At 42.6% G+C, this 26,261-nt stretch overlaps 13 protein-coding genes across 13 annotated transcripts; 9 read left to right on the top strand and 4 right to left on the bottom strand.

Annotated features, from left to right (window-relative positions):
- Nucleotides 1-144: 144 nt before the first annotated feature.
- Nucleotides 145-648, top strand: TMA19 (Tma19p; the record flags this gene model as incomplete). The annotated part of the gene is made up of 1 exon (XM_003679969.1): nt 145-648. The coding sequence occupies one exon, from the start codon at nt 145-147 to the stop codon at nt 646-648; it is 504 nt and encodes a 167-aa protein (XP_003680017.1).
- A 224-nt stretch (nt 649-872) lies between these two features.
- Nucleotides 873-2,522, top strand: FAR8 (Far8p; the record flags this gene model as incomplete). Its single annotated transcript, XM_003679968.1, has 1 exon — nt 873-2,522. The coding sequence occupies one exon, from the start codon at nt 873-875 to the stop codon at nt 2,520-2,522; it is 1,650 nt and encodes a 549-aa protein (XP_003680016.1).
- Nucleotides 2,523-2,703: 181 nt separating this feature from the next.
- On the top strand, nt 2,704-5,793 carry NUP120 (Nup120p; the record flags this gene model as incomplete). The annotated part of the gene is made up of 1 exon (XM_003679967.1): nt 2,704-5,793. One exon carries the CDS (start codon nt 2,704-2,706, stop codon nt 5,791-5,793), a length of 3,090 nt encoding a protein of 1,029 aa, XP_003680015.1.
- A 31-nt stretch (nt 5,794-5,824) lies between these two features.
- On the bottom strand, nt 5,825-6,931 carry TAP42 (Tap42p; the record flags this gene model as incomplete). The annotated part of the gene is made up of 1 exon (XM_003679966.1): nt 5,825-6,931. The coding sequence occupies one exon, from the start codon at nt 6,929-6,931 to the stop codon at nt 5,825-5,827; it is 1,107 nt and encodes a 368-aa protein (XP_003680014.1).
- Nucleotides 6,932-7,169: 238 nt separating this feature from the next.
- On the bottom strand, nt 7,170-7,526 carry TOA2 (transcription initiation factor IIA subunit gamma; the record flags this gene model as incomplete). Its single annotated transcript, XM_003679965.1, has 1 exon — nt 7,170-7,526. The coding sequence occupies one exon, from the start codon at nt 7,524-7,526 to the stop codon at nt 7,170-7,172; it is 357 nt and encodes a 118-aa protein (XP_003680013.1).
- A 133-nt stretch (nt 7,527-7,659) lies between these two features.
- On the top strand, nt 7,660-8,925 carry MPE1 (cleavage polyadenylation factor subunit MPE1; the record flags this gene model as incomplete). The annotated part of the gene is made up of 1 exon (XM_003679964.1): nt 7,660-8,925. The coding sequence occupies one exon, from the start codon at nt 7,660-7,662 to the stop codon at nt 8,923-8,925; it is 1,266 nt and encodes a 421-aa protein (XP_003680012.1).
- A 367-nt stretch (nt 8,926-9,292) lies between these two features.
- Nucleotides 9,293-11,419, top strand: TDEL0B06710 (uncharacterized protein; the record flags this gene model as incomplete). The annotated part of the gene is made up of 1 exon (XM_003679963.1): nt 9,293-11,419. The coding sequence occupies one exon, from the start codon at nt 9,293-9,295 to the stop codon at nt 11,417-11,419; it is 2,127 nt and encodes a 708-aa protein (XP_003680011.1).
- Nucleotides 11,420-11,965: 546 nt separating this feature from the next.
- On the top strand, nt 11,966-13,990 carry TDEL0B06700 (uncharacterized protein; the record flags this gene model as incomplete). The annotated part of the gene is made up of 1 exon (XM_003679962.1): nt 11,966-13,990. One exon carries the CDS (start codon nt 11,966-11,968, stop codon nt 13,988-13,990), a length of 2,025 nt encoding a protein of 674 aa, XP_003680010.1.
- Nucleotides 13,991-15,016: 1,026 nt separating this feature from the next.
- Nucleotides 15,017-15,976, top strand: TDEL0B06690 (uncharacterized protein; the record flags this gene model as incomplete). The annotated part of the gene is made up of 1 exon (XM_003679961.1): nt 15,017-15,976. One exon carries the CDS (start codon nt 15,017-15,019, stop codon nt 15,974-15,976), a length of 960 nt encoding a protein of 319 aa, XP_003680009.1.
- Nucleotides 15,977-16,569: 593 nt separating this feature from the next.
- TDEL0B06680 (uncharacterized protein) lies at nt 16,570-18,642 on the top strand (the record flags this gene model as incomplete). Its single annotated transcript, XM_003679960.1, has 1 exon — nt 16,570-18,642. One exon carries the CDS (start codon nt 16,570-16,572, stop codon nt 18,640-18,642), a length of 2,073 nt encoding a protein of 690 aa, XP_003680008.1.
- Nucleotides 18,643-20,793: 2,151 nt separating this feature from the next.
- TDEL0B06670 (uncharacterized protein) lies at nt 20,794-22,041 on the bottom strand (the record flags this gene model as incomplete). Its single annotated transcript, XM_003679959.1, has 1 exon — nt 20,794-22,041. One exon carries the CDS (start codon nt 22,039-22,041, stop codon nt 20,794-20,796), a length of 1,248 nt encoding a protein of 415 aa, XP_003680007.1.
- Nucleotides 22,042-23,202: 1,161 nt separating this feature from the next.
- FBA1 (fructose-bisphosphate aldolase FBA1) lies at nt 23,203-24,285 on the bottom strand (the record flags this gene model as incomplete). Its single annotated transcript, XM_003679958.1, has 1 exon — nt 23,203-24,285. One exon carries the CDS (start codon nt 24,283-24,285, stop codon nt 23,203-23,205), a length of 1,083 nt encoding a protein of 360 aa, XP_003680006.1.
- Nucleotides 24,286-24,827: 542 nt separating this feature from the next.
- On the top strand, nt 24,828-26,198 carry TDEL0B06650 (putative methyltransferase; the record flags this gene model as incomplete). Its single annotated transcript, XM_003679957.1, has 1 exon — nt 24,828-26,198. The coding sequence occupies one exon, from the start codon at nt 24,828-24,830 to the stop codon at nt 26,196-26,198; it is 1,371 nt and encodes a 456-aa protein (XP_003680005.1).
- Nucleotides 26,199-26,261: the final 63 nt, after the last annotated feature.

Here is a 26,261-nt window from a genome sequence, read left to right as displayed (position 1 = left end):
GAAAATTTTTTTGTCAATTTTTATAAGAATGTTCTCATCACTTTTAATGATTGAATTAATAGTTATCAATTTTATTTTGGATTGATTCTTAAAGAGTTGTTTCCGCTGGCCAGGTTCACTAGATCGACGTCCATTTAATACGCAATGAAGATTTACAAGGATATTTTCTCCAACGACGAATTGTTGTCCGATGCTTACGACTTGAAAGAAGTTGACGGTGTCATCTACGAAGCCGACTGTGCTATGGTCAAGGTCGGTGGTGACAACATCGATATTGGTGCCAACCCATCTGCCGAAGATGGCGGTGACGATGTCGAAGATGGTTCCGAGGTTGTCAACAACGTGGTCCACTCTTTCCGTTTGCAACAAACTGCTTTCGACAAGAAGTCTTTCTTGGGTTACATCAAGGGTTACATGAAGGCTGTCAAGGCTAAATTGCAAGAGAGCAACCCAGATGCCATCCCAACTTTCGAAAAGGGTGCCCAGGCTTACGTTAAGAAGGTCATTGGTTCTTTCAAGGACTGGGAATTCTTCACTGGTGAATCCATGGACCCAGATGCCATGGTTATCATGTTGAACTACCGTGAAGACGGTGTTACTCCATTTGTTGCTATCTGGAAGCACGGTGTTGATGAGGAAAAGATCTAAACACCTTTAATCTCCACACTGTTCCTTAGATAATATTTTCAATCATATGTAAAACACTAATCCAGTTGTTTGACGTTCATGGGCTCGTTATTGTAATATATACGCTGTTGATCAACCTTTTCACGTGATTGTCACTGTTATTCAAACTTCTTAAGCTATCTTATACTTTCGAATAACCTTTAAGCTCAAAGGCTTGTGAAGAAGTTGCATAGAGAGGAGGACTAATGAATAATCAATCGCACTTGCAGCCGCATTACACCTTACCAGGTGTTATGCACTATTTGCAAAGTGAATTCACAAAGAATGAGCGTGATAGGATCGCTTGGGAATTGGAAAGAGCAGAAATGAAGGCTCGAATCGCTCAATTAGAAGGTGAGAATAAGGATCTTCATCATGAGGTTATGCAACTCAGTACTGGTGGCAGTTCGACACCGGAAAACGCGAGTGATAAGAGTAAATTAGGTAGTGGTGATCTTACAGGGTTGTTGAAATCGAAAATGGCCGTACAGGAGAGCGTCAAGGAGATAATATACTTATTTAAGAGCCCCAATGTTGCCACGCAGATGAACTCTTTAAACGGGAAGAGGGATCCTATCCATGAGTTGCAAAAGTTGAACTTAAATCAGAATCTGGAAAGTTCAAATGAGCACTCTTTACCGGGTGCTCAAATTCCTGAAATAGATTTGCAAAAAACGGATCCTCATTTTAGTGACGACTCTCAATCCCAGGATCTGGGTTCGGATGCGGCTACGGTGGTGATGGGATCTGATTCCGAAGAAGGCGAACCACATGAAGAAACTAGGCGCCGTCGTTCTTCTTCTCTGTTCACATCGGTAAAGGTGGCACCAGTCGAGTCGATGAAAGGCGATGTGGATCATTCTGAAGATCTGGCAAAGATCTCCAGCCTTTTCCAAAATAATGAGACCATTCTTGCAACTGGTATTACAAGACTCAAGGCACTAGGAAGTCAAGTACTATCATATTCTCAAAATGATAAGCTTAAACTCTGGCAAGTTGATCCAAGTCTACAGGTTAATAAGGACTCGGGTAGATCATTTCAGGGAGTTGATTCTGCCTTGGTCGATTTCTACTGGCTGGATTCGAGGCGCTTCCTAGTCTTTGATGATCAAAGTGTTAAGCTATATTCAGTTGCTAGTGAGACACCTGTTGTCAGCAAAGCGATCCCTAGAGATCTGGAGTATAAGAAATCAGATCTAATTGAACACGATTTCACCAACAATTGGTTCCTATTCGTGTTCCGGAAGGCCATTAAGCTGCTAGAGGTTTCGAGTACATCGCCTGAGAAGCTTTCGCTGGGTGAAAGCTCTACCATAAATGCTGAGAGAGAAGTGCTTTCTGCAAAATTCGGAATGACAGAAAAATCTTTAATTGTTCTTTACAATGATCCGTTTGAAATTGTAATTTACAGTTATCAAGGTAAAGTTCTACAAAGGATTGATGTTAGCAAGCAGCTAGCATCTGTTTCAACAGGAAACACCAGACCACTGCTGATCCTGAACAAGAAAAGCTCTAAATTAATGATTGCGCTAGGCAATCGTGTATTAGTTTACTCCTTTGATCAAAAGAAGTTTGTGCTCAACAACTTATTGGATGGCAGTCCGATTAGCATAATATTCAAGACTGTTAAAGATACAGCAGCTTTCGCATTCGAGGACGGTAACATAGACGTAAAGAATTTGAAAGACTTCGGCTCAGTCACCAAATTGTCAAAGGGCGCTGAATTCGATTCGCAAGTTAATGGTAGAGTCAAGAGCGTTGATAGCACAACTGTGAACTCAACGCCCGTAATAGTGTCTGGTCATAATGATGGAACGATCACACTACAAAAGCTCGCAGAACTCACTGATAATTGAACTATAAGCTTGCAATAGTATATATTCTATAGCTATACGCCTATGTAAAAAAATCAAGTATCGCTTATGACGGGAATTTTTCACTTAATTGAAGACCTCTAAAAACTGATGAACCTAAAGAACTTAGTGTGTATTGAAGGTAGTAGCTGTATTAGGGGCTGATCAACCAATTAACCCAATTATGTTGCTCCTGTCGAAGGTTGACGCAAATTTGCTTCAGTACAGTAGGGAAACTGTATCAGAAAATGCGGTAAACTTGTATTTGAATGGTGAAAATAATTCTGGACAGAGAACTAGGCCATTTGACCTTCACAATAGTCAATATGCAAACACAATTGAACTGTCTAATAATGAATATGTTTCATATCACTTATCGAGGGATCATTCCGTAATCACTGTTTACACTCTGGGGAACACCGCTTTCGGCAAGACAATCAACATCCATCTTCCCTGTTCCTCAATGAATAAGCAATACACTCTTACTGTCCAAGAGATAGATGAAAAATTGACGATCAGTGTTATTTTGCAGGATGGTCTATACCTGGTTATGGAACTCCCACTGGATACCATTTTTTCTGGCAAGACAAGTGTAGGTCATGATTGGCTTAAAGTACTTAACCCCTACGATTTCAGTATCAGACGGCCCCACCTACTCTATCCAGTATCAGAAGATTTTTATATTGCGTTCCTCAACGATGGAGGCTTGCTAGGTTTGAGAAAGACCAGAGATTCGGATCTGGAGCCAATCTTGTTCAATGACAATTCATATCTACAAAGTCTCACGCAAATGTTTTCGAGGAAAAATGGCAGTAAAAGCGAGAAAGCTATTAGCTGTCTGGTGTTTGCGAAAAAATTCCTAGTTGTTTTAACTCAAAGTTGTCACCTCAAGGTATGGGACCTGACAACACTGCATCTGGTTCTTGATAATGATTTATCCAGGAACAATCTCACTGAAATCAGTACCATCAATGGACACGAAGATCCTGGGAATTATATGACTCTTTTGAACAACTGGCTTGTAATATATCTGCCATTCGGAAATGGTCTATTCCACATCGGAACATTAGCTCTAGACGCTACAGGAAAGCCAAACTTTTCCAAAATCAACGAAGTGTCTGCAAATTTGTCATCATCGTCAATTTGGACTCTTGTGGATATGACACTTCTAAAACCTTTAGAACTAGCCACAGACGCCAGTTACCTGAATCTTGTTGTCCTATGGAAAAGCGGCATGATCAGTAAAGTACAAATTCTGAATCTTATGGACGAAGATCTGCAGCTTTATGAGTGGATCGAGGCAACTAACAGGTCATTGAATGATATTGAAGCGGAGCAGGATCTCAATGTAAACGGTGATGCTGAAAGAGGTTTACAGAATCTGAAGACTCGCTATAGTAACGAAATCTTCGAACGTGCACAGCAAATCCTAAGTGAAAACCATATACTTAAACCGGCAGGAGAGCTGGATTCCATGGACTATCTAGCAAATCTCGAAACAGTCCTAAGAGACTTGAAAAATAAAGCGGATGAAGTTTCATCGTTGACAATATACATGGACGAAATCCTTGTGGTAAATTGTCTGCAGAAGTACAATCATTCTGTGTACAAGATAAATTCGACACTTGAGAACGTTTATTACGACATCTACGCCGAGGTTAATGATGACGAGCTCAAAAGGTACTTGAAAACACTGCATTGTTTTTCAGCCACCCTCTCGAAAGACGTCTTACAAAATGTCTCTAACGGCTTCATTGATATTGCTAACGGTAGTATGAGCAAATCATTATCTCTAAAAGAGAAGTTTACAGATGTTTACAGATCATATTTGAGCTCCAACTTTGAAGTATCCAACTTGAAACTTTTGTTTGACGAGTTAAACACATTCGATGTCATTCCTCTGCTGAACAATCTTATCGAAAATCATTTGCGCAGTCACACAGCCCACGCAAGGGATTTTGTTGATTCATTAACAGTTGATAATTTCACAACAGTCACGATAATGGAAAGTCTATTCCAAATGATTGCCCTACAGAAACATTTCGTGTTACAGGTATTGTTGGCTTTCGCATTCTTAGACTTTGACGATGAAATGTTTGTTAACCAGCTAGAATCCCTGTTAGATTTGCACTTTAGGCAATCTTTGATACTGGGTTTGTACCAAATCGACAAAACCCTTTTTATTAGCGAGTTATTCAACCACACCACAAAGTTCAGATCGGGTATCCAACTGCACTCTTATTCTGAATGGTTCAGTTTTTTGAGCTACACACTTTCTAAGCTTTGGGAAGGACCTATTAACAGCAATCCCTACTTCATAAGTTTCTTTGACTCCTATGTGATCCAGCATGGCATTGCTGGTGATGAAAAAATAACCAAAACCAAGTTGCTGCTTCAGAATATAGGATGGCCTTTCTATCTTCGCAATAATCAAACTCAGGAATTTATGTTAGCGATGATGTTTTTTGCATGCGAGAAGTACGACGAAGCTTATGAGTTCTTCCACCTGCATAATTATCCAGAGTCCATTGCAAACTCCTTACCAGAATGTCTGCGGGAGCTTGGGGATGAAAACTACAAAAGTATGTGGTCACCGCTTGTCTCTTCAATGGCTGTCGCGTATAGGCACTCAAAATTCGAATATGAACTTGCACTGTTGTTCACTCAAGCGCATAGTACAGAGTTAGCATACAAGTGTATCAAAAAATCCATCGAATATTCAATGAGGGAAGTTGAAATTGAAGAACCACAAGATTATAAGGAGAGACAATTGAAACTCTATCTCAATTTATTATTCCATTTTGACATGTTTTCAGAGGCTTTGGACGTCTTGCGGTTCAACCATAATACGCTTTCGGAGGAGATAAGAACTACCTATTATAAATCAGCGCTAGAAGGGACAAATCAACAAGGATCTTTTCTCGCAATGCTGCTAAACTTATGCCATTCAAATGATGGCTCTAAATTATACTTGCCCACGTCCGATTATCAGATCATCGACAATATATTAGTGTCGCATCTGCAAGATGAAAGTTGGGAAAGTTATAAACAATTATACAGTTTTCGCATGATGAATAAGCACGACAGGGCGGCTGCTGAATTGATTTACCAATACTTGACCCTTATCGCAAGTAGTTTGGAGTCGAGAAAAAAATGCTACTTAATAATCGTTAATGTTTTGTCAACATTTGACAACGAGCAAGATCAATGGCTATTGAACGGTTGCAACATTATCACTTTGTCGGAACTCAAATTCGAACTAGCGAATATATAGACCTTAATACAAAAACCTTGTGCCCCGTTCATCATCCTCTGTTCATGGTGTTACCACTGCCTTTAGGATTTGCTTCCTTGAAATCGTCCCATTGACGAGCTTTGTAAGTCTTTTCATCATGCAATTGATAATTGTCCTCATCACCTTCATCTTGTTTTGGTTCACTGTCACCTCCTCCTTCCAGAACTCTTCCTTCTTCCCATTCCTTCTCTAAGAATTCTTCAACTGACATAGTAGGGCCATATTGGCCATATCCTCGGACTTTGCCCTTTAGTTCAGTTCTCTTATCTATTAACGTGAAATTCCTCAGAACTTTGCCTTCTTTGGAAAGCAAAGGTTTGTTCAAAGTCTCTAGTCTATCAGTAAAATCTTTGGAATCTTGTTTATCCTCTTGACGTCTATCTTCAGTTGGTGGTGGCACATTCTTAGTGAAATTCTCAAGAAGTTCCATTTCGTAAAGTGTTTGTTCGATTGTGTTGAACGCTTCATATGATAAGCCTTGTAGCTTTTGCAAATACAACTCTCGAAGTATTTCGTCATGATCACCTCCATCGACGTCTTCGATGTCCTTATATTTCGACTCAAGTGCAGATAGTTTCTCATTAATAGCTTTACTTTGACGATACATTTCAATTTTCTGCTGCCTCTTGAGCTGAGCACCTGAAAGATCGTCACTGCGACTAGGTTGGATGTAAAGTTCCTGTAGAGTTGGCTTAAAACTGCTCTCAAATTTATCAATCTTCTTTACCAGGTAAGAATCAAGGATTTCAAAGTCTTGTAAGCTAATTAGAAATTGCATGAACAGTTGCAGAGATTTCTCCAAGAATTTCAGCTTCATTCTATTCTTTTGCATTGGATCATACATCTGGGAAGTGGTCATCTGCTTCTTTGAGCACATACATGCGAGATAATAGTCGATTGATAGAAACTTCAATGAGCTCGTGGAGATATCATCCAAAGACTCATTGGCACTGAAAAGCGCTAACTGGGTATAAATTGTTGTCTTCAACTTCAGCAGTTGCTCTATCGTAGACGTTAACAACAACTGATATTCTGAGGAGTTTTGTCTCAATGCAGTATGCTCTATCTTATCTGCGTATATCTTCAATATCGAGTCATATTCCTGGCTTACTGACATCTTCTACTTATTACTGCTTTTCAGTAAAGTGGTATCATAGATCATCATAAGATGATAGTCCTCAATACTTAATTAAAGAAAAAAAATTCGACCACTACAACAACAAATCGTTGCAAGCAGGAAAAATTTAGTACACACTTGGTCGCCTGATTATTAAATGTTATAAAACTATCACATATACCACATTTAATTCTACCCTAGAATTTTATCTCCTCCTCAACTTTGACAAGAGTCATATCTATTCACTCTTCTTTGAATTACATGCCACTATCCTCAGTTTATCAACGGAAACAGTTGTTTGTGCATCACCACTGTTGCCACCTGGGACTCCTTCTACTGTAACTTGGCAATTCTTCACAATAAAAGTCCATACATCGTCACAAAACCCATATGTGTCCAAATTCCCCTTTACTGTCAACTTAGATTGAGTATTGTCTCGTAGAGTCTCAGCCACTACTCTGTCAAACGTTTCGAGTACACGCATTGCGAGGGATGCCTCGATTCTTCCATCGCTAATAAGCGTATCGAGCGCATCGACTAAACTGTTTCCTACCGTGCTACGACGGTACAGTTCATAATACCCTGGTACAGCCATAATAAAGCTGGCTTAGAGGCTCTTGATTTCTATCTTTTGTCTAACTTGTTGTAGTCAACCTTGACTTCAAACTTTAAAGCGAAAAAGTGAACTTTGAGTCCTTCTAACTTTTAATAGAAAGATACATACAAAGATGAGCAGTACTATCTTCTACCGGTTTAGATCACAGAAGGACAGTGATAGGATATTGTTCGATGGTACTGGGCTGACAGTGTTTGATTTAAAGAGAGAAATTATCCAAGAGAACCGGTTAGGCGATGGGACAGACTTCCAGATTAGAATATACAACCCTGATACGAACGAAGAATATGAGGATGATTCGCAAGTGATACCCAGGTCTAGCAGTGTGATAGTGAATCGATCGCCAGCAATAAAGCAGTTTTCCGCTCATGGACTTCATAAGAACAGCGGTGCGATGGGCAATGCCACTCGTTACGTTACAGGTAAACCCAGAGTATATCAAAGGAAGCAACAATCCAATGGCACAGCATCTAATTCCTCCGCTCCTGTAAGTGGGGTCACTGAAGAGGAACGTATTGCAAACATGTTTGCAAATCAGGAGAACCAGTGGGAACAAACACAACAGGAAATGTCTTCAGCAACTCCAGTGTTTCATAGAGCACAAAATAATTCACAACTCACAGATGAGGGTCCGCCTCCACCGGGTTATATGTGTTATAGGTGTGGTGCCAGAGACCACTGGATTAAGAATTGTCCGACCAATAATGATCCAAATTTCGAAGGAAAGAGAATAAGAAGAACTACTGGTATACCGAAGAAGTTTTTGAAAAGTGTAGAGATTGATGCCGATAATATTACAGCTGAAGAGATGGCACAGAGAAAGATTATGGTTACCGATGATGGTAAATTTGTTGTCCAGGTGGCAGACCAACAGTCATGGGAGGATTACCAACGGAAGCAACAGAATAGACTTGCCAACGGTGCAGATGCCAAATGGCAAAAAGGTTTCTTCAAAAATCTGCCTGCAGATTTGACTTGCCCTATAACCGGTGGCCTATTAAAGGACCCAGTGAAGACAAGTAAATGTTGCAATAAGGATTTTTCCAAAGTAGCATTGGAAGATGCTTTATTGGAAAGTGATTTTGTATGTCCCGAGTGTCAAAGCCCAGATATTCTACTAGATTCTCTTGTGGAGGATGAGGAAAAGAGTAAGCAAGTGAAAGAGTTTTTAAAGAATAATCAAACTGATGGTGATTCTAAGAGATTAATGGAAAACGAGAACGATGTGGATGGCGTGAAAAAGATAAAGATAGATTCGACTTCACCGGTCAAACCGGGGAATGTGCCACTACCGATGCCACCATTTGGAATGCCTTTCCCTATGTTCCCACCACCTATGCCTTTTATGAATGTTCCTCAAAGCCAGGACAAGAAATGAAATATAGTCATTGTATAGAAATTGATAGGAAGCAATCCCAATCATAAAGGACTCTTTGAGATGGCAAATTGGAATGCCGATGAGAAGACAAAATCATTTGATGTGTTCACTTTGAGCTTGAGATCAATGCTCTTTTCAGCCTCGCGATGAAACTAGAAGCGGGCAGTCTCGGCGGCTATCTGAAACACTTTCAAAGTCAAAGTATTTTTGAGATACATCCAAGTTTCTACCACAAACTAAGTGCGGTTTTTTGAGATCTTCCCTTGTAAGACATCGTATATCTTCGAAGTGTTGTCTTCAAGGAGCATATTCGACTAAGAACAATGAGTAACTCAAGAGAACTTTGGGAGGCTTTGCCATAGGAACTATGGTTCTTTGTCCCGACGGTAATCCAATCGCAGTGGATGACATCAAGATTGGTGATTTACTCTTATCTGATGGAGGGAGGGCTGTTAAAGTAGTAGAAGTGAGTAAGAGTACCGATGAGTTGTTCGAAATCAAGCAAAAGACTAATCAATCAACTTGGAAAAAACCTCAAGAACTCGTTCATTTCACTTGTGCAGGAAAACAGAGGTTGGTTTTGCGTACGAGGCAAAGAGTTAAACAGTATGTTATCTCGAAAGACAGAAGGACTGGCGAAATTGGTAAGCGTAGAAGTGTTGTGAAAATTCCACAATATATGGACGTCAAGACACCTGATTATCGAAATATTAAGATTGTTAAACTTTTGTCAAAAACGTTCGCAGATGGCTGTAATCCGAAAGAAATTCAAGACCACATTGATAAGGTAAAAGTGAAGAATGAATTGATTAGGTGGGAATGTGAGACGAGAGATCTGGGCCTACTCAAGACCAAAAAAATTCGAAGAGCGACCAGATTGTTGGTTGCCCCATTGTCGCTAGAAATTCCAGTGGTGTTGCCTTGGATTCAGGAAAACATCACGAAAGATGTTCCTCCTCAAGAAATCGAAGCTATGACATGGCTGGTTGGTTTTTGGATCGGCAATGGCCACGAAAGCGTACCTTCGTTCACTCTTGCCGACGATGCAGATGTCAACAATCGATTTGACGAGAGTGCCAATATGTGGGGTATGAAGTCGATACCCAAAAATGGCCAAAAGAACAGAGTGACCTTAGTCAACGATGCCAAGCAGTGTACCCACAATCCTTTTAGCACGCTTCTAAGACTGTTAGGATTTTATGAGAAGANATGTCCCGATTTCATGAGGACTGAGCGATTGCTGGTTCGAGAGGTTTTTCTGGCGGGGCTGATCGACGCAATGGGCTATCCAGCCTTGCATTTTACATTTGTGGGAGTCAAGTTAGTCACAATGTACACGCCTATAAAGGAAGCGATAGTATTCGTGGCTGAACCTTTGGCACTAAACGTCAGCTGCAGTCACGAAGCTGCGGGAAGCCGTCCTGAGCGTTACCTCTACAATGTAAACTGGATACTTCACAATTCACCAGGAGACAACCCAGAGATATTTTGGTCGATCGTTGGAATGTGTTCGAGTCAAAGAAAAAAGGACTCTTTACGCCGGGAGCGATGTGAAGAGACCATCGACTTCACGCAATGCGAAGAAGAGGAGAACAACGCACCAGCACTGGATGATGAAGTAGCCCTTAATAACAATGCCATAAGGTTCAAAGTGGTATTCTCAGGGTCCCGAGAGGTTGTCAAGATAATGTGTGAAGAGGGAAAAAACTTCCTACTCCACAATCGTGTCATCACTCCAGGTTCCTTTCTCGAAGATGAATCATCGAGACCTATACGTCCTTTGACTAGGAAGTGTTTATGCTGTAAATCAGAAGAAACTCATTTGCAGTGGTACAAAGTAACGTGGAATCTAGAAAGTAAACAAAGACTGTGCTCAAGATGTTACGGTAACTATAGAATATCCTGCACAAGGTGTCTTGATGTAAGTTGTCAAAAGGTTGTGATTATCTCAGGGCTCCCACCAGGACGAACGATCCAGAGTTACCGTGACACTGGCGAACTTCTTCATTGCTCATGTGGAGCAGTTTCAGAGACTAACTTTGAAATGTTGGAACAAAGGGAGAATAAAATTTCAAAGATCCAGGATAATTACCAATGCATCCACTGCTGGAAGACCAGACTCGGAACTCGCAGGAATTCTCCTGTGGATAAAAGTCAACCATCTTGTGATAGTTGCTACAAGAAATACGGACAAACGCGTACTGCGTGCACAAACCCAAGCTGCGGCAAGATTCCATCAATTACCGAATTGAGACAAATGCAAGATAGTTCTGATGAATTCAAATGCCTTGAGTGTGGGTCTCGTGCCCAACAGGACACTGGAAAAGCCGTCAAACAACGTGAGCCTGCAGAAAAGAAAAGCGGGGAATGTCCGTCTTGCATTCCCTCAAGTCAACAAGATGGGACTCATTGCCGGAACTTGCGAGTCAGAAAATCAGCCATTCATGTTATGGAACCTTTGAAAAACACCAGGTATACTGCCTTGTCTGTTTGACAATATTTGACCTCAAGAGGAAGAACGAAATGCGGTCAAGGCCAACCGTTCTGTACTCTGATGGCCAAGGTAACAAGCAAAACCGTTGGGCCTGTGAATGTGGTGATGCTACAAATGCCGAGTATCGCGAAGTGACGTAACCATGGCAACTAAAAAGCGAACTAAAACGAGCTTCAAACACTCAGGCAAATCGAGTAAAAACGATTGCAGAAATAAATGAAGCAGATTGAATTACAGTGGCATAGAATGAAAGGAGGTTGTTGCCTATAAGTGCAACAAGCTGAAACCATCCTGGGCAGCTGACAAGCTCGCACCAAAGCGCATAGGCTATAGTTTTGAAACTGGATATCCATTTTTTATACAAGCGACTGTATTCATAGCTTGTTGTTACAGGTGTATAACAGGGTGGTATGGTAGCTTAGGTTGAAACGAGTATGGAAGAAGGTCAATAAACTGATACACATGAGGCTTATCCAGAGAATAGTATATAAAAGACTGGTGTGATTCAAGCATCAAGAGATGAATGGCAAGAGGATAGTGCTGTAGATGGCAACCAATTGTAATCCATCATTTGGAGGGCTCTCGGAAAACACTCGTTTGTTCCTCTCAAATGGGACCTTGATTGATATAACAAAGCTAAAATCCGGTGATCGCCTGCTATCCGCAGAAGGTAAAGCTTCAGAAGTCGAGCGTGTTGTGCAGTTTACCGGCAATTTAGTCAAGTTTACGCAGACGTTTTCACACGTCACCACTGGATTCGAACCAGGATACATCCCCTATGGTGTGGTGAGTTTTACTGTATCCGATACTCAAGTGTTGGTATTTAGAACGTTGCAAAGATTGAAGGTGATGAGAGTTAAGGAGAAAAGGGTCTTTGAGATAACAGAGCTGAGAAAACAGCTACGGGAAGCCGTTGGCATGTTAATGCTTCCCGTGACGGGTTCACGCACATTTCTTAGCTCTTCCACCATCAGAGAAGCAAAAGATTATGTCAAGAGGAAAACAGCTGCGTCCGATGATGGTTACATTACGTGGAATTGTGTCGCCAAAAACATTGCGCAACTGAGCAAAGAATTGAGAGTCTCCACTAAAGTGCTACTAAGTCCAATGAATTTGGAGATCCCGGTTTTGAAGCCTTGGATGGACAAATGGTATGGGGAAGATGTGACATCTGACAAAGTAGATGCCTTGGCTTGGTTATTTGGGTTTTGGATTGGAAATGGCTATAGGAAAGGTGCAATATTTGGGTTGCATTCAGAAGGTCATGATGTCAATGATTATCTTCGTAATTGTGCGGGAAAGCTAGGAATGATATGTAAATTCAAAAAGAGGGGAGAGGACGGATTTAGAGCAGAGGCCACTCTGCTCATGCCGGATGGTAGCCGGGATAGGAACAGTCCACTGACAAACGCTCTTGAGGAACTCAGATTTTATCTGCACGGTAAGAAAGGCGACCCGAAAAGTGTACCAAAGTTTCTAGGATTCGAAGCAAGATCCGTCAGAGAGTATTTCATGGCAGGTCTTATTGACTCCGATGGATCCACCAAGTATCAACAAGGAACTGTTAGAGCATGTATCAAGACAACGCATCAGCCAATAAGAGACGGCATTCTTCTCGTCTGGCGCTCGCTGGGATTAAACCTCACTGTCTCTTTCGAACCCGAACAAATGCGACGAGATGTTCATCAAAATGATACTTGGATTTTCGATCTGTTTGAGGGTGCCAATAAACCAGTGTTCTGGTCTATTCTCGAAAAATGTTCCTGCGAGAGAAAACGGAACCCTCAGAAGGATAAAGACTACAGGCCTCTACTGTGCCCACCAGTCAAGCCCAATGCAACTGATGTGGATCCGTTAAATTTTATGTCAATTTCCTTCGAGACAAGTAACAGTGGATCTGGAAAATTATACTCAATTCAACTCAAAGATCCTTCCAGCACATTTATCACTGAGGATCAGTTGATCTGCGCCGGTAGTTGCTCAGGTAGCGTACATCATAAAGAATCAACGATAACCAGGGATGAGGGCTTCTTCGCTCGCGACGATAATTTTTGTAACTGTTGCGCACGAGCAAGACATGGAAGGTTTGAAGAGCTCCCTTGGGATGGTAGCAAACTATGGTGCGACAACTGCTGCAAACGCTATGAGGTATCCGCAATGATCTGCGTGAACGAAAAGTGCATGGAAATCCCATCCAAAGAGCAGGCTGCTAAAATGAGAAGGGAGAATAGACTCCGCTGCCTATCGTGTAAATCACAGCTAAGAGATGACAGCGCCAGTAATAAAAAAAGGTCAATGATCCCCGGATTTTGCGCCAGTTGTGGTACTACAGAAGCCAGTTCATGGCGCAAATTGGGTTGGAACAAGAACGATAAGAAGCGGCTCTGCAAGAATTGCCATTTCGAATGTACCAAGAGCAAGAGATACTGTGCTAGTTGTGCCAGGATTATTACCAGGGTCGAAGAACCTGAGCTATTGAAAAAGTACTCCAAATCACAGAATCATCCCGATGCGTTCATTCCTTGTCCCCGTTGCGAGGAACCCACCAACGTCATGATGTTTGGTGCCTAGCTTTTATTTTTGCCCAGAGTTTTATAGGTTGTTTAGATAGCACATGACCGCTCAGCTTGTCAAGAAACATTAACGTAAAAGCGACAGTTGTCCGCTTGATTCTTCAGGAGATGTTTGTTAAACTTATAGCGGGCTCAAACGAAAGTTCGCAATATCTAGCTTTTTCAAAGCTAGATATTCGCTCACGTCTAATCGAGACAAATCTTGTTTAAATAAACTATCGTTAATTGGCATTATTATAAAGTACCGGCGGTTCTGAAGTCGTCCAAAGCCTTGGCAACTCTCTTGGACATGGTCTTTTCACCTTCTCTAACCCAGACTCTTGGGTCGAAGTACTTCTTGTTTGGAGCGTCAGCACCAGTTGGGTTACCGACCATGCTCATCAAGTAGTCCTTCTTGTTCAAGACGTAGTCTCTGATACCTTCCAAGTAGGCGTATTGACAGTCAGTGTCCAAGTTGACCTTGACGACACCGTTGTCGATACCGGTACGGAAGTCCTCAACAGAGGAACCGGAACCACCGTGGAAGACCAAGAACAATGGCTTGTCCTCCTTGGCACCAGTTTGCTTGACAGCGAATTTTTGGTGGTCACCCAAGATCTCTGGTCTCAACTTCACGTTACCAACCTTGTAGACACCATGACAGTTGCCGATTTTGCATTATGTTGCAATATCTGTAGCGTTAGAGGAGCAGTGGTGGCTGTTTGTTTTGAGATTAGCTTTAGTGAAGGGGAGAGAACTGCAAGGAATCATCAAAGTGCTTACCGGGAGTTGTTTGAAATACCTGCCTTAAGTTCTCTTGCGGGTTAGGTCAGAACAGTTGTCCGATGGTAGGCGCAGAAGCTGTATCAAATTAAAACAGCGACGTGTCACTTGGGCGGCTAATTATGTAAATAAATATATAAATACATGCAAGAGTCGAGGTAGTCATCTCTCTGCGTAACTAAATTTTCTTGATAAGCGGTGGTCGAGAGCATACTTGGCCTGAGAACCTAGAGACTAAACTAACTGTTCAAGACTTGTTGAAATGAAGACCAAGGGCGATTTAGCAAACAGTAAGACAGTTCCCTTAGTTAGTCAAGCTCCTTTTGTTACTAAAATAAGACCTTCTGAGGAGTACTTTGACGTAATCTGTCTGTCCTGTCATACACAAGAAACCTCCCAATGGTACAAAGTGTCATGGGATCTCACGAGTGAGCATAGGCTTTGCGCCTCATGTTACGGTCAATATTGCAGAAGTGGTTCGAATTGCAACAAATGTCATAGAGTTTATTCTGAAGCCATAGTAAGACAGAAGGGTAGACAGGAGTTGCTGGCCTCTGGAACATATGAAAGTGGTGAAACTGTTCAAGGTTATCCCTGCGATTACTGTGATGGAAATATCATTGAGCAGGAGAAAAAACGAGTTACTACACAAAGCATCGCGGCCCCCGGTGTTTGCTACATCTGCAAAACCCAGAGGTTAGACACTTGCTGGAGGGAAGTACCTTGGAAGACGGGTTTCCAATGGTGCGGCACTTGCCGCAGCCGGTATGGAGGCACTGCTACGGTCTGTGGAAACGAAGATTGTCTCAAGATTCCCGTTCAGGGAGAATTGAAACTAATGAAACTCATTGATCTGGATGAGGGATTGTATGAGTGTTTGGCATGTGGGGCAATCGCCAAGAAAGATATCGCGAAAAAATGTAGGACAGCGAAGAAACTTGAAAAACGACAAGGCAAGTGTTTTGCTTGTGGCCCGACATATTCACGTAGATGGGCCGCCTTGCCTTGGGATAAGAAATTCCCAGCTCTAGTTTGTCACACATGTTACTTGTTATATCGGGCATATAGTGGGAGATGCCTGAATATGAACTGCCGGAAGATTTTCAAGAAATGCGAGATAGCCAAGATGCAGAAAGTTAGAAAGATTCCAGGGCCCGATGGGAATTTATGTTATCCCTGCATCAGCTGTAAAAGCATGACCACTGTCATTGAATCTGTCTAAACTCAGATTCATGCGTGTTTCTATTGCTAGATGTTATTTCGTGCGCGTGGATCCAGTGTCCTTATAAGGTGTTTCTATCGCTCATGATGCTAAATGCTAGGAACAGTCAATGCTCTGAATTTTTGACCTTCAAGCAGTTTGCAGATGACTCGAATAAGTACTTCAATCTATCTAACTTCGAAAAAACACCTATTGAAGTTTGCAGTTCCCGCAATTATATGATCAGTGGAGTGTTTTTTTGTGCTTCAAATAGCAGTTCGTGCGAAATCTACATAGTGGCAGGTGGCTAAGTGTGAGTGGGAATGCGCAATACAATGAGGTTACAGGATCTGCTCCGTATTAATTGCACAGACGTGAGAGACTCGAAGCACTCAAATCTCAATTCGACTTATCCGCTTTGACATGAAACGCTGAAACAATTTCGAGACAAGCTGTTGTGACCAGTGCTTGTGATGAACTTGAAACAAATAGCTAAAGCAGGATGCTTCAGCTTCAGCTGCCAAGAAACATATAAAACGGCTAAGCGCAGGGACTCAGAGAAGCTCAGTGAAGTACCACAGTCGAGTATTAGCCGAGTAACACTATTGAGCTGAATGGCAACCGGATACATACCATCATCTGGAGGACTCTCCACAGATTGTAACTTGTTTCTTTCGAACGGAAATTTGGTCAACATCACCCAGCTGCAACCCGGGGACCTCCTGTTGTCTGCAGACGGTAAAGCCTCAGAAGTTGAGCATGTTGTACAGTTTATTGGCGACTTAGTCAGGATTACGCAAAAGTTCAAACATGTCAAAGAAGGTTTACCAAACGGATACGTTCCATGTGGTGGTATGGCCATCACCGTTTCTGCTACTCAAGAACTCCTATTAAGAACAGCACAGAGAGTGAAAAGGGTCACGAAGAAAGATGGAGAGTCTGGAAGCGAGAAAAGGGTTATCGAGATAACTCAGCTGAGAAGCATATTTTATAAAGGCTTTGGCAAACTCGTCCGACCAATAACCAGTTCGAAGTCTTTCACGGTTACCTCTCCAATATTCTCTACCATCGCAGAAATGAAAGCACATACCAAGAAAGCAACATCTTCATCCGATGATGGGTACTATTACTGGAAGTGTCGAGTGAAAAACTTACAAGAACCACAACTAAATAAGGAATTGAGAGGTTCTACAAAAGTGCTTTTAAGCCCCATAAATTTGGAGATTCCGGTCCTGAAGGAGTGGATGAATAAGTGGTTCAATGAGGAGGTGACCTCAGGGAAAGTAGAGGCCATGGCATGGCTGCTCGGTTTCTGGATAGGCGACGGTTATCGAAGAGGAGCCGTTTTCGCATTGCATTCAGAGGACCACGATGTCAATGAGTATCTACGTATGGCAGCTGAAAAGCTGGGGATGACATTAACTATCAAAGTAAGAAACGAGGTTGGATTCAAAGCAGATGGTTATTTGCATACACAAACTGGTTCCCGAGATAGAAATAGCCCCCTTACCTCTGCTCTCAAAGAACTCAAGTTTTATCAAAATGGTAGGATAAACGGCCCTAAATGCGTACCTGCATTCTTACGATTTGAGACTAGATCAGTGAAGGAATTTTTTATGGCAGGCCTTATTGATTCTGATGGGTGCACGAACACCATTGAAGGCACCGCTAGGGTGGCCATTAAAACTGTATTCGAGCCTATAAAAGATGGAATTTTTATTATTGTACGTTCTTTGGGCTTAAACCTCACCGTGTCTTTCGATCCCGAACAAATACGCGAAGATGGTTTACATCAAAACGATACCTGGATTTTCCATTTGTTTGAGGGGGCCAACAAGTCAGTGTTTTGGTCCATTTTAAACAAATGCTCCTGTGAAAGAAAACGGCAGCCACGAGAACTAAAAAATTGTAGAATCCCCTTGTACCCGCCAACTGAAATTGAAGAGAGCGATACAGTAAGGCTGAATGTCATACCGATGGCTTTTGACATTCAAAAAAGCGGAACTGGGAGATTGTTTGCGGTCTATTTAAAGAATCCTTCAAGCACCTTCATCACGGAAGAGCAATTGATCTGCAGCAGTGCCTCTTTGGACATTGTCCGCCATGAAGCATCGGTCATCGTAAGAGATAAGAGCTACTTCAAGGACGAGAAGAACTTCTGTTATTCGTGCGCTCGAGCAAAAGATAGCAGATTTGAGCAGATTCCCTGGGACACTGCACAACTTTGGTGCCGGAACTGCAGGAAGCGTCACCAAGAGACTGCGATCTTCTGCTTGAACGATAGTTGCAGGGAAATACCGAGTAAAGACCAAGCAAGGCAAATGAGGAAAGCCGGGAAGCTTTGCTGTCATTCGTGTGGATCTGAAGTGAGAAATGATTTTGTCAAGAAAAGGTCTTGGGCTTCTGGAGAGTGTGTCAGTTGCGATGTTTTAGAATCTAGTGACTGGCTCAAGTTGCCATGGAACAAGGAAGCCAACGAAAGGCTTTGTAGACAGTGTTACTACTCGCACACCGTGAATGGAAAATACTGCGTTAGCTGCTGCAAAGTTTTTACCGCGTCTGAACTTAAGGAACTCTTGATTGAGTATACCGAAAACAATGAACTTGACGGAAGTTGGATTCCTTGTGCGCGTTGCAAAAAGTCTACCAACATCAGCCTACCAAGAAATGATGGTTTGATGTTGTAATGTCCTTTATTTCTTTGAGAGTCTCAGGATATTCTGTAAAATCGTTTTCGTTATATAAAGTTACTTATAAAGGCATAAATAATAAAAAGATTATAGTTACCAGCGGTTCTGAGGTCGTCCAAAGCAGTAGCAACTCTCTTAGACATGGTTATCTCACCTTCTCTAGCCCACACTCTTTGGGTCGACGTATTTCTTGTTTTGAGCACCTGGTCCAGTTGGGATACCAACTGGATTCATCAAGTAGTCCTACTTGCTCAAGACATAGTCTCTAATACTTTCTAGGTTGGCATATTGACAGTCAGTCAGTGTCAATATTGACCTTAACAACACCGCTGTCAATACCAGTACGGAATTCCTGGACTGAAGAAGCAGATCCACCGAGGAAAACTAGATGCAAAAGCTTTTCTTCCTTGGTCTTAAGTTTTTCGGCAGCATACTTTTGATGCTCATCTAGAATTTCTGGTCTCAACTCCACATTACCAGGCTTGTAGACACCATGCACGTTAATTAGGATTTTTCGATATCATTTCATAAGTTACTAGACATCGGTCTTCATCTTCTGGCAATTACTCAATGGCGCACGGGTAGCAAGCTGCGTAACCTGTTTCCAGCACAGCAGGGTTTTGATGAAACAGACATGAAAATGAGCGGATACGATGGAATGCAGAAAAAAGATGTGTCACTTGTGGAAGCAATATGGTAAAGATTAATATTGCCTAGGATGGTCCCGTACGGGTAGCAAAAAATGCAGGCTGACAAAGAAGCAACCGACGAGGAAAGCGTTTGTCCTATTGTCGTAGTGGCCAAGGAAGAACTGCCAAGCCATTCGTTAGCCGTACGCTACTTATTCTGCCGCGCAGTAGAAACAATGCAATGGTACAATGTCACATGGAAATCTACAACAATGGAAAAGCTCTGTACGATGTGCTACAAAAAGTACTCTAGAAATGGTTCGAAGTGCTGCGGGTGTAACAGGGCATACTCAGAAGCTCAAATTACGCGGTAGAGTAGACAGGAAGAAGCGGTTTTCCGAGTATGGGAAAATGGTGAGACAGTCATAGGTTTTCCATGTGACGACTGCGATGACGGGTTAGTTGAACAGAACGTAAGACGGTTTCCGGCCAAAAACAGCTCACTTTGAAGTTATGCTTTATATGCAAATCTGAAAAGTAGCACACTACTTGGAGAAATATTCCCTGGAATACTGGTGCACAATGGTGTGGCCTCTGTCGTAGCCACTATGGAGGTACTGCCTCGATTTGTACTATTGAAGAATGTCTGAAGATCCCTGTTCACGCGGAGCTCAAGAAAATGATTGCCATGGAGCCGGAAAAAAGGTTTGTTCAAATACCTGAAGTGCGGCTCGATAGCCAAGAAAGATCTCAACCAAAAATGGAGAATATCGGAGAAATGGTATAGAGTCAAGGGAATTGTTATTCCTGCGGTCCGAATATTTCTTCCAGGTGGGTTGCAGTGCCTTGGGTAAGAAATGACCGGCGCAGATATGTGAGACCTGTTACCGGTTATTGGGATCCTACGGCGGAAGGTGACTTAACGTTGAATGTCGGAAAATCTACAAAAATGCGAGCGTATGACAACTTTAGTCGATGACTTGTCAACTTCTGTTCCTCCTTCCCCAAGTTCGCGATGACACTATTGCTATCTTGAAGAGGAGTTATCCGTTAGTTGTTGAAATATGAGCAGTCGAAACTAGCAGCTTATTGGAGGTTTTTACGCTTAACATGGTAGGCAACTGTTGCTTGCGTTGCGATTTGCTGAAAGGCTGTTGAATATCTTGGACTTGAACAAGTCCTCAAACTTGTTCCCGTATACACGTTCAGTCATGAATATTAGTCTGTTGCAGGTAGCCTTATAGCTTCGTAGTCTTAAAAAAAGGCCATTTGCTTGTTAGCAATGTCATAGGTATATTGTGAATTACATTTTACAGGATTTTGAGGACATAGACAGTACTCTCAAATAGTATCAATAGTGAATTCACGAATATAAATTAGGGAATCTCACACAATCACTGGGCCAGCAATGGGGGCAGATATCGTAAGGGTGTAAAAGGGCGTAGTGCTTCTCCTTGGTCCAACTGCCTGCATTCGATATATAGCCATACAGTGGCAATATGTAGGTAAAAAAAAAAGACTAATTTTCGGCCGCTGCCCCTATATTAGTAGGCATTTTGCAACGTTTGCAAGGTATTAATTCGTTTTCAAGTTGATTCCTTCCAGAATGGTCGCTCAATAATTCCTCTACCTCAACTTTATCGAAGATTTTGCAACAGTTTACGCAATGTTTATCTGTCTTCGAATGCGCATAATGGCAATTCTTGCAGAGCCTTTCCTTTCGTTTCTTATCCCACTTTAATTTAAGCTTCTGTGGCCCCACAGTTGACACAATATCCGGGATGTCTTGTCCTCTTCTGTAAATCAGCGCTATCATCTTTACAGCGGAGCCGCACATCAAGCATGCAGCGTTTTCTGCCGCTCGAATGCGCTTTGCTTCGTCCTCGGATGGGATGGTTCTACATCGCTCGTTCGTGCAGATGATCCCGGTTACTTGATAGCGAAAATTACAGTTGTCGCACCAAAGTAAGGCGGAGTCCAATGGCACTTGCTCGAAACTGCTGTTCCTAGCGCGGCAGCAGAAAAGACAGAAATTCTTTTCATCTTTGAAGTAAGATTCGGATCTCTGGAGCACCGATTTCTCATGGTGCACAATGTTCAGAGAGGCGCTACCGCATATCATCTGCTCCTCGGTGATGAAAGTGCCAGAATGGTCCTTGAGGTAGACGGCGTACAGCTGACCGGTTCCGATTTTGCACGTGTCGAAGCTTACTGGTATCTGGTTCAATCCAACGGGCTCTGGTGCTTGATATGAAGAGCACGACATGAATTTACAATGGCCCTTTCCCTGCGGATTTCTTTTCCTCTCACAGGAACAGTTGGCTATTATTGGCCAGAAAACAGCCTTGTTATTTCCTTCGAACCAATGAACCGTCCAAGTATCACTTTGATGGAAGTTTTCCCGCTGCTTTTCGGGCTCGAAGAATACGCTTAAATTCAATCCCAAAGATCGGGCAATAAACACAATTCCGTCCTTTACAGGGGGGAAGGCGCTTTTGATGGCGACCTTGTATGTCCCCTCCTGCTCCAACACACAGCCGTCTGAATCAATCAGACCCGCCATAAAAAATTCTCTTACCAATCTCGTTTCGTGTCTTAGAAATTTTGGAATGTTTTTCGGATCATCAGTCTTACCGTTCTTCAGAAACCGTAGCCCTCTGAGGCAATTGGTCAAAGGGTTATGCTTATCCCTACTACCATTAGCGGTATGTAACACCCCTTCAGCTTTGCGCCCCAACGGATCCTTTCTCGTGATGGAAAGTTTCATTCCCAACCTTCCAGCGTAGAGTCTAAGGCATTCATTGACATCGTCGTCTTCAAAATGGAGCGCAAACAACGCCCCTCTCTTGTAACCGTCTCCGATCCAAAAGCCAATTAACTAAACCATAGCTTCTACTTTCTCAGCTGACACATCTTCTTTGAACCAGTTGTCCATCCATGGTTTTAGTACTGGAACTTCCAACTTTATGGGGCTGAAAAGTAGCTTAGTCGATTTTCTGAGTTCTATACCAATGCCGTTGAAATTCTTCTCTAAGCTCTTCCAGTAGTAGTAACCATCAACAGATGAAGACGTTGCTCTGCTGATATGTCCTCTGAGTTCTGTAATATCTTGAGACTTGGTAAATTTCTTGGAACTGCTGACAGGACGTACAAGCTTTCCAAAGCCATGAACAAACACATCTCTCAGCTGGGTTATTTCGATGACAGGGCAACCCTTTTTCCAAGTTCTTTTCACTCTCTGCTTTGTTCGCAAAAAGAGCTCCTGGGTATCAGATACGGTGAGTTCAATAACGCCGCATGGTATAGCTCCTTCTTCAAGATCGTCCTTTCCGTGCTTAAACTTCTGTGAAACCTTGACCAGGTTACCAGTGAAACTCACAACGAGCTCGACTTGTGAAGGAGCACCTTCAGCAGATAACAGAAGGTCGATAATTTTTGACTTATTATGTAGTTGCAGGCTTTAGCTGGGCAACACTGAGCAGAGTACCATCTGATAGGAACACCCGACTGTCCTTCGCGAGCCCTCCAGAAGCGGGAATATAATCGCTAGCCATCTAGACAGCTTGCGAGAGGTTCGATAGCTGTTAACATCTACTATTTCAGCGTAGTTTATACCTTTGAAGTTTGAATTGTCTAGCATCTTGTATAGGGAGCGTGCTGTTTCAGATTCGTACCGCGCCCCATGTTACAGGTCTTCCAAGCTGTCGCTCTTAACTATATGTGATTCTGCAGTGGCTTGTTTAGGAGAGCTAATTGCAGCGTTTCATCTCGGTTGTAGCGCAGAATTACCACTGTCATAAATTCGCCCGGGGCACGTACTTACACCTGTTTCAATGAAAATGTTCAAAATATCTATAAAATAATGATAATTTGTCAAACTGTGGTCGTTAAATAAACTTACGTAAACTGTCATGAACTACAAACTAATTTATAGTTGACCGGCAGTTCTGAAATCATCCAAAGCCTTGGCAACTCTCTTGGACATGGTCTTCTCACCCTCTCTAACCCAGACTCTTGGGTCGAAGTACTTCTTGTTTGGAGAGTCAGCACCGGTTGGGTTACCGACCATGCTCATCAAGTAGTCCTTCTTGTTCAAGACGTAGTCTCTGATACCTTCCAAGTAGGCGTATTGACAGTCAGTGTCCAAGTTGACCTTGACAACACCGTTGTCAATACCGGTACGGAAGTCCTCAACAGAGGAACCGGAACCACCGTGGAAGACCAAGAACAATGGCTTGTCCTCCTTGGCACCAGTTTGCTTGACAGCGAATTTTTGGTGGTCACCCAAGATTTCAGGTCTCAACTTGACGTTACCTGGTTTGTACACTCCGTGTACATTTCCAAATGCGGCGGCGATAGAGAAGTTTGGAGAGATTGGGTGTAGGGCCTTGTAGACAGCGAAGACTTGTTCTGGCTTGGTGTACAAGGAGTCCTCGTGGGCACCTTCGTTGTTGACACCATCTTCTTCACCACCGGTGATACCGATTTCCATTTCCAACCATTGGTCCATGGCGGCCATTCTCTTGAAGTACTTGACACAGGTAGCGATGTTTTCCTCGTCGGTTTCTTCGGAAAGATCCAACATGTGGGAGGAGAATAGAGGCTCACCGTGTTCCTTGTAGTAGGCTTCGTCGGCTTCTAGCATACCGTCGTACCATGGCAACAACTTTTGGGCACAGTGGTCGGAGTGTAGGACGACTGGGATACCGTAAGCTGGGGCGATGGATCTGATGTAGTGGGCAGCAGCGATGGCACCTCTGATGGAGGCGTTTTGGCCTTCGTTGGAGACACCCTTACCGGCGAAGTAAGCAGCACCACCGTTGGAGGTTTGTAGGATGATTGGGGACTTGTTGTCACGGGCAGCTTCCAAAGCAGAGACAACGACGGAGGAAGAGGTGACGTTGATGGCTGGGATGGCGAACTTGTGTTCCTTGGCGTAGTTGAACAAGGCACGGACATCGTCACCGACAATGACACCGGTCTTTCTCTTTAGAACTTCTTGGACACCCATTTTGATTGGTTTATTTGATATTAGTTAAAGAAACTGGTTAAGGTATTCTTGGGGATTTGAGAGAAGAATAAGAACAAGAGAGCATTGATTAATATTATTCTATCAATTTATGTTGGGCTTTTATATGTGATCGAAGGTTTATGAGTTGCGATTGCAGGATTGATGCAAAAAGAGACAAGGCATCAAACGACTGCTAGTCATACCATATGTCCACTCTCACAAGATGTCAGTCGTTCGTAGGTTTGTTCAATAATGTGGTGATTAGAAGATGAAGAAAAAAAAACGTCAGATTGGCTCGAGCTGCCACGTTGAAAAAAAATAGAAAAAAAAAAATAGTGGAAGCTGAGGAAGAAGTGGAAGCCGAGGGTGCTCGAGAAATAGTGGAAGCCGAAGAGAGGGGCAGGCTGTCGATTGGGGCGGAGGTAAGCCCCGGATGACTAAAAATTAATCTCCGGCGGTTGATGGTAGTAGTATATATAGTGGATTATTCCCCAGAATATAGGTTTTATATGGATGAATTGGCTAACAGGAACAGAGCAAAGATGACATTGCCAGAGAGGTTTAGTACTGATGATAAGGGTACTTTTGGGGAATATACTGCCAATGCCCGTTGGCCGATAATTGTACAAAATGCGATCGATGACATGGGCACGGCTATAGGAGCGATAGTGGGTGATGAAGAGTGTGTGAGACAGGGTGAGATTATTAGGAAACAATTGATTGAATTGAGGTCGAGTATTGTGAATGATGAAGAGTTGAGACAGTTTACCGATGAGGAAGTTAGGGTTGCCAAGATTCCAGGGTCGTTTAATGAAGAGCTGAGTAGAAAGGGTAAAGTTACGTGGTTCCATGCAGAATGGTTGTTTGCGGAGGTTTATTTGTATAGGAGGATTAATGTTCTTTTCCGTTTTGAACCTTTGTGGGCCGATTTCGATATCTTTGATAGATTGAAGCAGTCGACTTTTGAATCTTCTTTGTATGGTGTGGTGGAATTGGCGGTTCGGTTTGTGGCATTGAGTAAACAGTTGAAGCAGATCGGTGAGGATGAGGAAGCGATGAAATTGTTGTTTAAGGAGTTTGTGGATATCTCTTTGTGGGGGAATGCTACGGATTTGTCGTTGTTGACCGATGCTACTATTGAGGATATTAAGTCTATTCAGGGTGCAAAAGTTAGACAGGAATCTGAATCGAAGATCTTGGTCAACGATACTTTGAAAGCTTGGGACTCACTTAAAAGTGGGTCCGGTGGGAAGAGAGTGGATTTTGTTTTGGATAACTCTGGTTTCGAGCTTTATGCGGACTTGATGCTTGCCGCGTTCCTGTTGGAGACAAAATTAGCCAGCAAGTGTATTTTCCATGCAAAGGACATTCCTTATATGGTCAGTGACGTGATGATCAAGGATTTCAACCTTTTGTTGAAGGATTTGAAAGATAGAAAGTTTTTCCCAGTTGCGGAAAAGGCATCTCAGGAAGCTTTGGATCATTTTGCAGATACTATTTCGAACCATGTTTCCAAGGGTGAAATTGAAGTTCGCGAGGACTCATTTTGGACTACTGATTTGGATTTCTGGTGCATTGACGCATCGGAGAAGAAATATCACGGTGCTGAGATTCATAGGGACTTGGTTCAATCCGACCTGGTGATCTTTAAAGGTGATTTGAATTATAGAAAGCTCGTGGGTGATAGGAAATGGGCACGTACGACTCCATGGACGAAAGCCATTGGACCACTGGCTGAAAATGGTATTACTTCTTTGAGTTTGAGAACCGCCAAGGCGGATGTTCAGGTTGCTTTGCCCAATGGTCTTGATGAGAAATTGACCGAACTGTGGGAAAAGGATCACCCTGGTCAGGGCTCATGGTGGTGTTGTAGTGGTAAATGGGCAGTTATTTGCTTCTGTGCTGGAAAATAGGATTCATAACAGGTAGCTTGGCCGTAATGTTTGTATATAGACTTTTCAATATTTTAACGATCT

The sequence above is a fragment of the Torulaspora delbrueckii genome, chromosome 2, assembly GCF_000243375.1.
Source record: "Torulaspora delbrueckii CBS 1146 chromosome 2, complete genome".
Taxonomy (NCBI): Eukaryota; Fungi; Ascomycota; class Saccharomycetes; order Saccharomycetales; family Saccharomycetaceae; genus Torulaspora; species Torulaspora delbrueckii.
This window is presented reverse-complemented; position numbering and strand designations above follow the sequence as displayed.